Consider the following 15,285-nt stretch of genomic DNA (forward strand, 5'->3'; position numbering starts at 1 on the left):
TTGTTATGGGCAGCCAGTGTAGTACATTGAGGGCTTTGGTTGCTGAGGATTTCCTTGGCCATTTTAAAACCAGCCTTGCTGCCGCGTGCTGTACCATCTGGAGTTTATGGGTGACCGCCTTATTAGTACCGGCATACAAGCTGTTGCAATAGTCAATGCGAGATGTAACTAATGCAATAGTGACTGTTTTCCTTGCTTCGAGGGGCAGCAAGTCAAATAACTTCCTGAGCAGTTTTATCACCCCAAAGCAAGTGCCTGCCACTTTTGATGCCTGATGTTTAAAAGATAAATCAAGATTGGGAAAGAGTCACTGGGAGTACTATGCTTTCGAGAAGTAAATACTGTCCTATCTAGAAAATTCCTAAAATTAGGGAATCAAAAACCCTGACTCAGACCTTCTCTGGTCTGATTTCAGCTGTGTAGAAAATCCTCCAATTGCCCATACAACCATTCGTATTCAGAAGAAACTCAAACCACCTATTTTCTGTGTTTGTTTTGGTCTATCTATTTTCAGTAATGGCTTGATATAGTTTAACACAAATTTACTTTTTACTTGTATGATTTTTTTTTCTATACAGAATTCTGGAACCTCTAGCAACTTTTTAAAAATGCAAACAAATAAAAAAATAAATGAACATTCTCCCACACAACAATAGTTCTTTTCTATTAATCAAAGGGGAAATTGTCTGGGAAGAAAACATTTTAAGGGCAGGAGAATGCCACCATATGTAAAGAAGACAAAACATGGGTCACTGGACCATAAGTCACGTGTTCAGCTTGCATGGAGGGGTGAGGGCAGAAGGTTAACACCAGGGGGAAATTTGCTCTTGTGCTGTCAGGGCAGCTACCAACCAAGCACTTAGTCTCATCCTCACATGTTCACGGCACCAGTGTGGCTAGGGTCTGAGCCATGACCAGACTAGGGCTCACCCGAGCAGGCCCACCCAAGAGCAGGAGAAAGGCTTGGAGTGTTAACCTCTGCTCACAATTTTCCCTTTCTTTGGCCAAACAGGAGTAGGCGGAATCTAGGCCTTTTAAAGATGGAATAGTTGCTGCCTAGGTTACCAAATTTATTTGTGCCTCTACTTCATTCCTCTCTCATGAGGCATATTTCACCAGCAGTAGGCAGTCTCAATGTCTTTAAAAAAGGCATGGCTATTGGTCATGTTACCAGCTAAACTTCTTGCACATATGGCATCATTTTACTAATTTGACAGCATTTATGCCTTGTGTATGTTGCAATATGGAACATAGGGCTTTCTATGTTGACCCCCCTTTTACTGTTCAAGCACACAACAATCCCACAGAACCTCTAGTTAGGGTGCTGCTTCACTACTGCTTCTACGTTTTAGTGCTCTTGCCCCTACAATTGGACTACCTATAACACTGCCCATCCAGGTAAATTCAGCCTCTTTCCCCCACCTCCAGAATAATAGCAACCATAAAAGGTAGCACGGGACCTGATGTGTCAATTACTTACTCATCTCCCTCCCTACATTGCTAGGCACTGCACCCCAAGACAAGACAGGAGCAACTCTCTGGTCACTTACGCATGACACAAAGTATCACAACAGATACAACACTCAGACAACCTTACACTCTCCCCCTGGTATAGGGTGCTAAGTGTTCAAAAAAAATTGCTTCTGTGCCCCACAGTGGGGTATCCAACACTAAATAAATGCTGTAATACACTTTTTTAGTCAAAATATCTGCAGTGGAATTATAATTGCACACCTCCCTAGCAAATAACCTTGCACTTGTCCATAAGAAATAAACCCCTATGCCTCCAGTAAACAGACATGTATAGACCCATAACAATGCCAGACAAGCACCATAACTATGAGGCAACATTTAAGAAGCACACAGTTTTCCTATGTCCGTCCTTTTAAATTGAGATAGCCCGAGCACCCATCAAGAAATGCATTAATATTATTTAATGTATGTATATCCAAAATTCAAATCCTATGCATAATAACTATTAACATAGTTATTTTCCAAAAGTATACATCAATGTTTTAATAAACAATTGTAGAAAAATATATCCAAAATATACCATTCACGTTACAACTGAAGCCAAAACACACAAGTATTTGACGATTGTAGTTCAAGACCACGTTGTTTCCCCAATTGTGTCCACTCAGACACTGCATCCAGGAGTCAACAAGCCAGACGTTTTATTTTTCTGAGATGTGGCAGATTAACTTGTGGTAAACTCTGTAAAAGTATTGTGAAATGATTTGGTAAAATCAAAGGTGCTTCTAGGTAACAAGTCCTTCAGGTCAAATCAAAAACACTGCACATAAATATCCCCAAAATAAAGGGTAAGTGCAAGCTGAAATAACGCCTAATCACAGCTGCAGTCATGGCAGCAACAAAAACAAATCCCAAGTTCAACACTTGTGATGCATTATTCAACAGAGGATCGAGCTACAAATTGACTTATTTTAATAATTTGAAAGAAGAGGCAGGAGACACGGTGGTCCAAAGACAGTCAAAGGTCAGCAGTAGTAAAAAGGATGAACTGCAGCTCTACTGAGGAGATGAACCCCTTTTTCTAATCCAGATAACAGAACGGGTACTAACTTACTGCCTAGAAATCTTAACTTATCTTTGTTTATTTTGTTCAGAGATTTGTGCAGACAGACCTGAACAGTTCCAGAGTGCTTTACGGAACAGTTACTAAACATGAGCATTTAATTTCGCCATATTACATTGTCTAAAGAAGCTTCATGTTGAAGGTTTTGATGGAGCGAGTTATTGAATGAATTTTTGTTCATACTCGCAATGTTAAACTTCCATAATAAAACTAATCGTATTAAAAAGTGTGCGTTTAATTTATTAATCAACATTAGTTTAAAAATGCATTTACACAGAAAAACATGTGGGACTAACTTTTATGCTCTTTGTTGCAGTCGCAAGTGTGTGGAAAAATAATAAACCAACATTGTCTATTGTCTTTGTCAGTATTAAATGCGGCTGTTTAATTAATGGTATGTGCTATTTTGTGTGCTTAGGTAATGTTAGGTCATTTCTGTGGCAAAAGCTCGTGGAGGATCGTTATGGCCTAAAAGAAGAAGGTTAATATAAATGCTGCAATTTGTGCTTTGATTAGGTAACATAATTAACCCGGTTAATAATTAGAAGGGGGGCGGGAAACAGAATGGGTCTCAATTCTTTAATAAATTGATGTCTTGTGTTTGTTTAATAATAGATTCTAAAGTGAGGCCTAAAAAGTGGCTCGAGAAAAGTATGGCTGACAGCGAAGCAGACATGAAAGAAATCTTGTCCAGAGTGGAGCCTTGCATTGTATAACGGAAATATTTGCTTGAATAAAAATGTGCTCTCGGAGTAAAGGCCCAAGGACAGGATCTGCGTTTCTCTGCCAAGGTTAGGAAGTGAAAAGACAGTACTCGAATGAGAAAGTATCATTTCTGAGGAAGCCAAATGTCATCGAAGAAAGAGACAATAGGGCTAATGTGAACCCCGACTTGGATGAGATGTAAGAAATTACCTAATGGACTGACACGGCTCAGCCAATGAAAAGTTTGTTTTTTTGGAAAAGTACGTAGAATTTAGTCACTTTAGCTAGATAGAAAGGTTTAAAACCTGGCCCACGGGGAGGAGGGAATCTCTCCTCGCTTTTTGATTCCTGAAGAGCGTGACGTGCTGTTGGACTCTTTGGCGCACGTAAGGACAGCAGTCTTTAATTTTCTTTAGGTGAAGAGAGTTTTTAGTCAGGGAGATAGAATTTAGGGAATGGAAACTTATATTTGCTTTAGTTCATGCTAATTGATTTGCCTATTAAAATGTCAGTCTAATAAGCTTTTTCTTGAATGAAGCTTTCAATTTGCTAATTAAATAATGATTTTTGAATAAAAATGCTCTTTCCTTGAATAAAATAAAGCTAATAAAATTAGTTTTTTGAATTGACAAGCTGGTCTTGTTTATTCAAGGTCTAGTTATCATTAGTTGATCAATTCACCTTAGTGACTTAATTAAATGTCATATGATCAAAAACCATGGTAAGAAATGATAAACTGCAGTTGTATATAATTTTGTAAATAGTTTATGAATAGATTGTTTTAGTTAGGTCACATGATTCAGTCGCTCAAAAATTGTCTCGTTAGTTTATGGGCCTTTGTAGTGATTCATGATTAATGGTGAGTATTGTGGAGATGAGTAGCGCTTGTGAGACAGTTTTTCATTAGGAGCGCTGGAGCAGTTTCAATCAAAGGCTTTTTCTTCGGTTAGTTTGAGTTTGAGCTCATTTGTCGACCGTCTAATCTTTCGGTGACAGACTAGGTAGAGGGACCAGAATGCCCTGGGGGTGGTATTGTAGACCAAAGGTTGTAGGATGCGGGCAATCAGACATATAGCCTGCCCCTTTGCTAAGCAGGAATGCATCTAACTGAAGTTGCCAACACCCCGCCCAGATGCACTACAATGCTCACATTGCGAGGCATGAAGCAGTCTAGGTAAGGATCTCGCAGAGTCTCTCGTCACATCTGTCCAGTTCCATATTATCTCTCACAGAAAAAGCTTCCTTTGTAAAAAAAAATGTATTTACTTTGAACCTAGATAAATTGTAATGGCGGGTAAAACATGTAGTTGGTGACAGCTGAGAAAAAAGCGAACACAAGGAGATGATGGACGGAGCGCTGAACTTTTCAGACACTCCCAGTCACAGATCTGGGTTGAATCCATCATCGTTCTTTAGGTCACTTCGCCAATCAAGTTCAAACGCAGCCATATGCAAATCAGGATTGACCCTGTTCCTCATGGGAACAGACCAGCCTGAACTGCCAAGCCAGGTCTTCCCTGGAAAGGAAACCAGCATCCTGGGCCCAGTTTTGGGGTAACACCTCTTATCAGCCAGGCTAGCTTGAATCCAGTGGTGGCAAATTGAGCAAGAGACCCATGTCAAGGCATCAATTGTTCTTTGACAACTGAGAAAAAGCAGGCATTTTTATTTCCATCATGGCTGACACCATTGAGGCGCTTGGATTAAGCCAACAGAATTTGTGGCACATATGATGCTGAGTTCACCAGGCCCAACATGGCAGCCTCCATGTGACCTATGTTAAGGATATGGGTGGCAGGAAGCATGCTAATGGCCACTGTCATGCTTAAAGTAGCACATCCACCAAACAGGTGGCCATCTCCTTCATATGAAGGAATTTGCCTGCTGGCAGCTGTGACCCCCGCTTTGCTGGAATTCTGTCACCCAGCTCGGGAGTTCTGCAATGGCTCAAAACTTGAGGTGATATGTTCAGGGAATGGCTAGCTCCCGACTTCAGGAGGCCCACACAAACAGAAGAGGATGGACTCTGGGCCAGCCAGGTGATGGGAGAACAGAAGGTGCTTTGGCTGGAAGGAGGAACTGAGACAATCCAGTTCTTAGGGCTCCTAGTAGGTGCTGCTTGCTGGCTGTTGGAGCTGGATGGTCAAACCCACAAAGCTTCTTCCAGTGTGAAGGGGACAAGGGATGCTGTTAGGCCTGCTGTAATGAATCCTGCATGACCGGTGAGCCCTGCTACAGGCAGAGTGCGTTGGTATTAAAGGTAAGAAGAATGGAGAGGGCCACCGGTCGTGGTGTGAGAGGCAGATTCCCTGGTAGTAACACCACCCATGGGGAGCTCTGTGGAAGAGCTTCTATCTCTTCACCACCCTGTGTGGGGGTTTTCTTGGTTTAGCAAGCCAAACTTTAAGTGGGAATACAGTGGGAGGATAAAACCGTAGGCTGTATCCCATGAGAGACAAGCCATGATAGGTCCTGGTCATGCACAGACCACCATCAACCACAGAATTGGCAAAGTATGAATAGACCATGAACATTGAAACAATTTTGCGAAAATTAGATACTTCAGCACTATGTGAACATCCATTCTCTCTTGAAGTAACTTCTGATGAGGGATACAGGGACACCGACTCCAAGCTAAATTTAAAAAATGGTGGTGTGTGTCCAGTGCTGATTTTGAGCCGGTGGTTGTAGGTGGGCCCACAGCACTAATTTTTGAGGACAGACATTTATTTTTCCAAAAAATATTTTGCAGGAGGGAGGAAAAACACAAAAGGGGGGAGGGGTCGTTGAGGAAGATGGAAAAAACAGCCATAAAAGGGAAAGCAGGGATGTAAAGAACCTACAAGAGTGAATAAAAGAGGCTTAGAGTGTCTAGAGGTGGATTAAAGAGGCATGAGGTGGAATCAAGACTACACATCCTTGGTATTCGACACCCAGACCTTCGACAGCACCAGCCGCAGGCTTCGGAACAAACCTTTGGGCCCAGGTACATACTGCATTACAAATTATACAAAGTGTGTGTAACCTACACAAAAAAACCCACATATATCTAGATTAAAATTGGGATTTTCAGTAATACGGGAGAACATTATTCATGTAAAGTGGGACTCTCTAATCAGTGGCTCACCGTAGAAAATCGATGTAGCGTCTTGGATTGCTGATAAACCAAGTAGTGGTGTCTCAAATAAACTCCACCTTCAGTCACCTTAAATATCGAAATAACATAAAATGCACCCTTATTAATAATTTAATCCTAATGTTCCTAAACTTGAAATGTTGGTAACACTAAAGCGAGTGTGAGTCTCACCTCCTTCATCAGTACATCAGACTTCTAAATATTCATAAACAGGCGCACAATGGGAGCACATCTCCGTTGTGTCCAACAAAATCACTCTCAAAGTCTGGAAAAACACCTACAAGGATCAATTTGATATAAGGCCGTTATTCCTAGCTGTATTTAACTTTTATAACTAGTGCCAGTTACTGTATTAAAAAAAATGTACTTCCTTCTAGGCCTCTAATTCAAAAGCACTTAAGTGGATCCAGTAATAAAATCAGTCCAAGACCCCACAGGCGGATTGTGCCTCCTTAGTCACTGCAAAGAAGTATAAACTCCCATTAGCCAATTGAAAGTTTGCACAGATTCGCTATCTAATGTGTTCCAAGTAGAGGAGTCTCTTACCTACGACATATATAGGTTTTCATCACAGTACAGGCGATTACACTCCAGCACTGTATAACCCAACTCTTTCTGCCGGGTAGCTCAGTTTACAACAATGCATATTATCGAACATGGATAGGGTGTAAACATAAAACAGGGCAACTATTGATCCGGTTATGGTGCAACTAGAATTACCCATACTGCAAAATTCTGCACTTTTACCAAGAATCTGCAGTACGTGTATGTGTACCGTTCAGTGACCTCACTTACTTGAGATTAACACTCAATTTTCCACAATAGGTCGCAAGGGGAACCCAAACTCTTTCATGCAAGATTTGCTGTTGCTACTGCCATTCTTCTTCAGTCATTAAGAATGTGTCTTTGACATTTGTGCAGCAGTGTTATCATTAACTCACGAGAAAACGGAAACCCTCCACACTGTAGCACCCCGGACTATAGATTTGTGGAACTGTTTAGCAGTCTGCAAATCTGAAACGCTTCCAAAAAAGCATTTTAATTTACTGGGTTAAAGGGTGGGTTGAGCCGGGTTACTTAGCTTAACTCACAGGTTTTGGAGTGGAGAGGTACGGGGCTACTAAAGAGGCATGTCCACTGAAATTCAGAAATCTAAATTTGTCCAGGAGTAGGGCTGGATTCCTCATCTTGACAACTTTTTAATGTTAGTTTCTTTCTGGCACTGGTACTACTCTGTTTTGTAACAAGAGAGTACGAGAATGCAAAGACTAAGTTAGGAATGTAGTTCAAACTTGACTTGAGGTACTTGATGGCAATGTGGAAAACAACTACAGACTGCCTGAAGAGCCCTTGGACAAATACATTGTTTCACAAAGTAGAACCCCTTTAAGGAGAAAACCCTGGGTAGCATTAGGCAGGAAAAGATTTCGGTTTGACCCTCTGCACTGGAAATTGGAACTGTAAAGTGTGCCACTCACTTACAATTACTTCCCATCAAGAAAAAGAGAAACAACAAAACCACCCGATCAATGCGTTAACAAATATTCAGATTTATCCTTCAGGCAAAGACATGCAATATTATCATGAATCTACACAGTTTCCGAAAGCCTAAAAATGTCTAAATTCACCCGTCTAAAACAATCTGCACCCCTCTAAAACAATATCAATCCCAGGTCTAAATAAACAACGACACATTGGTGTAGGTACACATCACAAACTAAATTAAAACCTAACCTTAGTTCTGGAGTAAAGTCATTCAATGCCTTGTCCGAGATACATAGATTAAATTATTATTCAATATTGAAACCTACACCCTTGAAAAGAGAACATTAAGTCCTTCTCACTAGCCATTCTCGGTCTCACCTTTAAGGAGTCCCTAGTACTACCAAACAAAGTGGAACTGTGGTGATCCAGCACAGGAGACTCAGAGTAGATGCTGAAGGATAAGTGTATTGATCTTCAAGTAGGCAAATACGACAAGCCCAAAAAGTAATTATTAAAGCCAAGATACTCGAAGGTGATCTGTTGCTCAGCAAGTCTTCAAAACCAGAGTGACTCCTGAATAACAATCGAACCTTCAAGAGCATAGAACCAAATGACACAGTGTGAACACTTAAAGGGTAAACCCCTATAAACCATCTCCCCTTCCACAAAAACAAAAGCTAAAAACACAAAATATAACAAACTTTATGCAACAAATAATCCTTATATTTGACAGACACAACAATTTTCCTTTTAGAAGGAACAATTTGCGATGTTTCTGCATCGTTCACTCCTGTTCCTCCACTATTTTCATCTGAAACAATATTAGGAGATGCAGGAACAGATCTGCATTTTTAGCGCATCCATTCCCTTAATTGACATCAAATTTTCAGTAGGGCAGGTAGAAGAAGTTCCACCAGAACGCAAATCCGCCACTGAATCATCATCTCTTCTGCAATATTTTTTTTACCATCAAATTATTTTGAAAAGCCTATGCCTCTACTACTGCGCCTTTTGTTCTGCCACCCTTGCTCGTTTCATTGCAATGCTGTGTGAGACACTCGCACATGTTTTGACAAATTAGATTCTCCTGTGCGTGCCCTGTGTGGTTTTTTAATGAAAACCCAGTCACCAATTTCAAATTTTAACTTTCCAGGAGGCAACTCATAAATCTTTAACTTGTACCTACTCTTGACATGCTCCCTCACTCTCATCTTCGAGAGAGTGGTTCCTCATGACTTTTTCAAAGTCCCGACCATTACAATTTTTGACATACCACACATGTGCAAGACAGGTTCTCACTTCTCACCCCTTGAGTAGAAGAAAATGCTGAAAAACCTGTAACCGAATGTGGTGTGTTTAAATAACTACAGATTATTTCTCTTAGATATTTACGAACATCCATCTTGATGTTAATGCTGTTTGTATACCTTCTTTAAAAAAAAACTATTAGACTTCTCTACAGCCCATGTGTGGTGTTCTTTCATGTTTGATTCCATAGTAATGTAAAAAATGTCAACATTTTTCTAAAACAAAAAGAGCGCCATTGTCTGAAACCAGAACGTTAAGTACTCCCTCTTGCTCGTCGCAAATAAAATGTGGTATTCCAGCAAAACAGGAGAACTGGAGTAGACGCTGAAGTCTAGGTTTATTGATCTTCAAGTAGGCAACGAAGAAAAGCCCGCAAAGCAGTAAAGACGAGAGGATCGAAGATGAACTGCTGCTCAGCAAGTCTTCCAAACTCGAATGAGTCCCTGGACAACAGTAGAACCTTCAAGCACATACAACCAAATGACATGCTGTGAACACTTAAAGGGAAAACCCCCAAGACAACAGGGACGGCACAGCAGACTCGAACAGAGATCACCCCACATTCCAGCACAAATACACTGTTGATGTTAATAATGCTGGTTGGTAGTCCCTCTTTGGAAGGGAGCTCTTTTTAGAATCTGAACTTTAGCTTAGTATTTCTGCTGCAGCTCATCAGGCATGCACAAGACCTTAAGTTAAATGAAAACTGTGCCAAATTATACCAAGGACTTGAGCTGAAAACCTCTGATGCACATAAGAGTTTTAAAAAACTTTCCTGAACATGATAAAGATAAGAACCATGTAAGGCCCAACGAGTTTGAGGAACGATAAAGGAGGAAAATAGATTTGTTTTTAATACACAAAACAACTTTAGCACATACATTGCCTTATAAGGTGTGCAGTGATATGGCTTAAACGCTGGAAGTTATAGGACATCAAACATCAAATGTTTTTCAACAATTGTGCGAAATGGTAACAAGGTGAGTCTTAAAAGTTTTAAACAAGATCAAACATTAACTATAGACTGGTAACACCTAATCAGCTTTCTTGCATCGTTTTAAACAAGTAAATATGCTGTGCATATCCATAACAACACAAAAAGCAATTGACTGACCTTAGTTAGTTGACCTTCAAGACGTTTGACTTCACTGTTGGCCTTCAAAAGCTCCTGTTTAAGCTCTGTGCAGGCATTCACGAGTTGTTCTTTCTCTAGAAGGGCCTTTTTTAACAACTCCCGGATGTCAGAATTGTCCTTGTGGTTCTCTGAGGCATTGATGCTTGGGGACTTCTGTTTTTCACAGAACAATTTGGCCTTCAGAGAGTTGTTCTCGAGCTTCAGTCCTTCCATAGTAACCTGGCAGTCTGCAAGAGTCTTTGCTAAGCTGCTGGTTTTCTGTTCCTCAGAGTCCAGGAGCTTCTGCAGCCTCTCGGTGTCCTCCCGCAGACCTTTTATGACCTCTGGACCATCCTGATGATCCTTTTCCAAGCTCCGCAAGCTGCTCGTCAGCTGCTGCTGGATGCCGAGGAGTTTCTCCCTTTCAAACCGTGACTTTTCCACCAACTCAGAGTATTTCTGATCCAGCTCCAGAATCCTGCTTTTCATATCTGCCTCTTGTTCTTGTAATCTTGAGGTAAGCCTCTCGTTGTCTTGGCGGAGTTGTTCTGCTCGGTCCCGCTGCTGGTGGAAGGATTTCTCCAGTAATGTCTTTTCCTCTGCTAGTTTCTCGCTTTCTGTGCTCAGCTCTTGGACCATCTGTTGTTGATCGGACAGCTCCTGTAGAGTGGCCTGGAGCTCTTCTGAGGTACTGTGGTGGCTTTCTTCCATTTTCTGAATCTTCTCAGTCAATGAAGCCACAGAAATCCCACTAATGTTATTCGCGGAGCAGCCACCGGTGGAGCATCTGGTGCTCTTTAAGGGATTGTTGTGTGATGATTGTGGTCGAGAAGGGACCTCGTCAATATGCTCAAAGTCTGATGCATCAGGAGAAAGAGATGCTTTAGTGACATCACTGCTGCTAGAGCCAGAGGTCTGCAGCCCATCTCTTCTAGGTGGTCTGTAATCCTCGGACGCAGACGAGGGACTTTTTATCAGACTTGGGCCTTGTGGGGACAAGGTGGGGAGGCTGCTGTCTGTGTCATTGCTTGTTGCCATTTCTGAAACCGGGGATGGCTCTAGAGAGATGAGCCTCTCTTTTAGCATTTGGTTTTCTGACTTGAGGATGGCTAATTCAAACTGAAAGTTCTGATTTTGCTCTTTTAGAGTCCTTATTAACAACTCTGGGTCACTAGTTGATATCGACTCCCCTTCGGCATTTTGACTAATCGCATTTGGTACCTCAGGACTAGGGGATCCCTCATTTTTGAACTTCTTGAGCTCACTGCGGAGTTTGCTAATTTCAAATTCTTTTGTTTTCGCTTCGGCCAAGAGCTCCTTGACCTGAGACTCCAGGACTGTCTTGTCACTGGCGTCATTCTCTTGTTTTTGCCTTGTGGTAGCACGAAGGTGCTTCACGGGAGTGCTTGATGAGATCGGACTGGATGGAGGCTTCTTGGCATTGGCTACTGGACTGCGCAGTGCCGCTCGCTCTCGTGTCACAGTAACAGGAAGGTCACGTGGAGCTGGGATCCCGGTGCGCCTAGGGACAGAGGCAGATCCTGTAGAAAAAAAGTAAATAAACATGAATAACTAGGGGACACCACAACATCAGTCAATCAAGGCATCCCTTACCTCCAACCACTGAGGCGTTTCTACCAGCTCTAAACAAGTGATAAATAAGTTAACAGACTCAGCTTTAAATAACTGTTATGAAAACGGCTCAAATATCACTGAGACTATCCTAATGTCAGAACCTAAGAGACCCATGAGAGATATCCTCAATAAGTGACAGCCCTCACCCCCCCTCACCCCTCCCTTCCGACAAGGCTAAAACACTGGAAGCACTGCAGTACAGACAATACAGCAACTATTCTACATCAGAGAGTGCTTCTGTGAGCTGTTTAAACTGTTTTAATAGGGCCTGTGCACTTCGTTTTTTGGGCAGCAGAGGGAGTAAAGTGTTATTCAAACAGTATTTGTTAGATTTAAAGTTAGTGAGGCCTTTGCCTGCAGTAGTCCAGTCTGCAGTGTGGATTGCGCCTGTCTGTCTCCTAGGAGATTCTGAACAGGAAAATCAGCTTCCAACTCTCTGGCCAGCAAACCTTGTCTGAGGTGTCTGTAGCATTATATGGTCTGCTAGTGGTTGGTACATGTGTACACTGATTGGTGGTTGTATCTGGTGTTTCTATTGGACTAGGGTTGGTGTCCTCATTCGTTAGGTATTTGAGGGTTCTTGTTGGTTTCTGGGTCTGTGATTAAATCGTTGTAGGTTTGGGACTAGGGCTAGGGTTAGGATTTCTATTAAAAGTAGGGACTAGGGCTTCCTATGTTATTGGTTGTTGGGAGTAGGGTGGGACTAGGGATAGGGTTAGACCTTTAATTGGAAGTAGCGACTAGGGCCTCTGGTGCGATTGGTTGCTCGACTAGTTTTGGGACTAAGAGTAGGGTTAGGCTGTCTATTGGAAGTAGGGACTAGGGCTACCTGTGCCATTGGTTGCTTGGACTTGGGTGGGGACTACTGGTGGGGCTAGGGCCTTTATTGGACGTAGAGATCAGGGTTTTTGAACTTATTGGGTGCTTGGACTTGGGCTAACATTGGCTGTACGTTCCTGGTCTCCTATTGGTTCTAGATTTTAGGGCTAGTGTTGTGATTGGATAGTGTTAGGGCTTGGGTTCCCATTGGCTGAAGGAGTCACCTGATTACTAGGGCTATAAAAGGCCAGGCTTAGGGCGTCTCGGCCCGGGCGTTGAGGCAAGGGCGAAGAGGACAAGGGCAGTTGCCTGTTTGATCCTATTATGATTCAGAAAAGGGGGTGGTGATGGACAGAGTATCTGAATTAAACAGAACACTCGTACCCAGTCAACAGATCAGGGCTTGATCCATCACCGTTTTTTAGCTCACTGCACCATCCCAGCTCAGAACCTGGCTACATGCAAATTAGTTTGTCCCTGGCCAAGTGCATCATGGGAACAGGGCAGACCAAACTACCAAGCCAATTCTTATACTGGAAAGGAAACAAGCTTCCGGGGACCGGTTTCTGGCATTACAGCCGTCTTCGGCCCGGCTTGCTTGAATCCTGATGGTGCAGTGAGCAAGGGACTCACATCTGAGTATACCCTTCCACGCTTATGGTGGACAAAACGATTCAGAAAAGGGGGTGGTGATGGACATGATCCTATTATGGGCAGAGAGGACAAGGGCAGTTGCCCGTTTGAGCCTGTTAAGGGCGGAGAGGACAAGGGCAGTTGCCTGTTTGAGCCTGTTGAGGGCGGAGAGGGCAAGGGCAGTTGCCCGTTTCATCCTGGTCGGGACTAGGATCAGAAATTATGCCCTTTTTCTCATTTTGCAATATCCAGCCCACACATCCACATCCACAGAGCAACACACTCACACCAAAAGTACACCACGCACAACACTATGCAGAGTAATGTACCAGCATGCACCACAATATATAAGCAATTGTTTTCACTATAGATATGTACCCATCTTTGTGCATTACTTTGTATAAACATGTAAAATAATATGTTAAGAGAAAAATAATAATAAATAAATAAAAATCATCTTTGGTCTACATGTACATACTTCCATTGTGCATCTATGTACCTTCCATGTACTTGGATCTGTGTGTCGGTTACTTTTCTCCTGAAAAAGCATATCCAATGCACTACCCTATTTCTCATCCTGTGCCTCTATCAATATCTTTAATCTACATATACTTACCTCCTTTATGTATCTCTATACTTTCAAGGTACTTATGGATCTATATATTTAGCACTTTCTTCTCATTTAACATTTCCAATGCACTACCCTATTTCTCAGCCTATACTCCGCTCAATATATCTTCTAGCCCAACCTTCTGACTCATCTCAAACTTCTTTCTACTACTCCTTCTAATGCACTACCCTATCTCTCATCCTATACAGCTATCAATACATCCTCTACATCCACTCTCCCATTTATCCCAAACCCCATACCTCTACTATGATCGCCAAAATAACCCTTTCTAAACTCTTTCCTACTCTACTTCCTACTCTACCCCTCCTTGCATCATCTGATACCTCTTTTTACTATACTGATCCCCTAAAACAAACCTTTCTAAACTCTTCCCTCTGACTCCTCCCCTCCAAAACTCATTTTTACTCATCCAAAAGCCTCCTCCTACTTCTAAGTCCTAAAAAAAAAAAAACATCTGTCACTCTTTTATACCTCCACTACCCTTTTCAATCAAAAATAACAGACTAACATGTTCACTTCTCACATTCCATATTCAACTATACTAATATACTACCCAAATAACTGAATAACATATCCACTACTCGAATTACTTCATATTTATACTATACTAATTTTCAACACGAATCCTTTATGGGTTCCGGAGTGGCGTGCTACTCGCCAGAAAAGTGCTTTAATACCCATCAGGGGAACAAATGCTATATGAATACAAATCTTTCTTCCCCTTTTATCTCTCTGCTATTCTTCTCTCTTCAAGTAACTGACCCACTGAAATTACTTCATATTTCACCATATTAATTCACCACTAATCCTTTATAAGCACTATATAAATACAAACCTTTGTCCTCCTCTATCCTTCCGCTATCATTTCGAATCCAAATAAGTGATTAACCTATCCACCACTTATAATGTTCTTCGCATGTTTCACTATACTGATTCAACACTAATCCTCCATGGGTCCCGGAGTAATATTGGTTTAAGGCCAATTCTCCGAGGCTTAGCGAACCCAAGGGAAGCTGGCCAATCCTTTTCACAAGTTGTATCCTTAATGCCTATAACCACAGGATCAAGATATTTCTGCGAGCTCGATGAAGGCAGGAACTTCTTTTTTTCAGTTTTTGACTATCAGGGTGTAGCAATGTCGAATAATTCAGTATTAATAGTGGAGGCTATGTAGGGGTAGAAACTTGGACACAAGTAAATTATTAATTATGCACAATAAATAA

The 15,285-nt window shown here is 41.8% G+C and overlaps 1 protein-coding gene across 2 annotated transcripts in view; it reads right to left on the reverse strand.

Moving 5' to 3' along the window:
- Positions 1–15,285, reverse strand: part of SPECC1 (sperm antigen with calponin homology and coiled-coil domains 1) — a 1,296,450-nt gene that overhangs the window by 962,231 nt on the left and 318,934 nt on the right. For both annotated transcript variants that reach the window (XM_086955068.1, XM_086955069.1), the window contains one exon: positions 10,345–11,885. In XM_086955068.1, coding sequence (XP_086811194.1) covers positions 10,345–11,885 — 1,541 coding nt within the window. The remainder of the gene's footprint in view (positions 1–10,344; positions 11,886–15,285) is intronic.

The sequence above is a fragment of the Lissotriton vulgaris genome, chromosome 2_1, assembly GCF_964263255.1.
Source record: "Lissotriton vulgaris chromosome 2_1, aLisVul1.2, whole genome shotgun sequence".
NCBI classification, from domain to species: Eukaryota; Metazoa; Chordata; class Amphibia; order Caudata; family Salamandridae; genus Lissotriton; species Lissotriton vulgaris.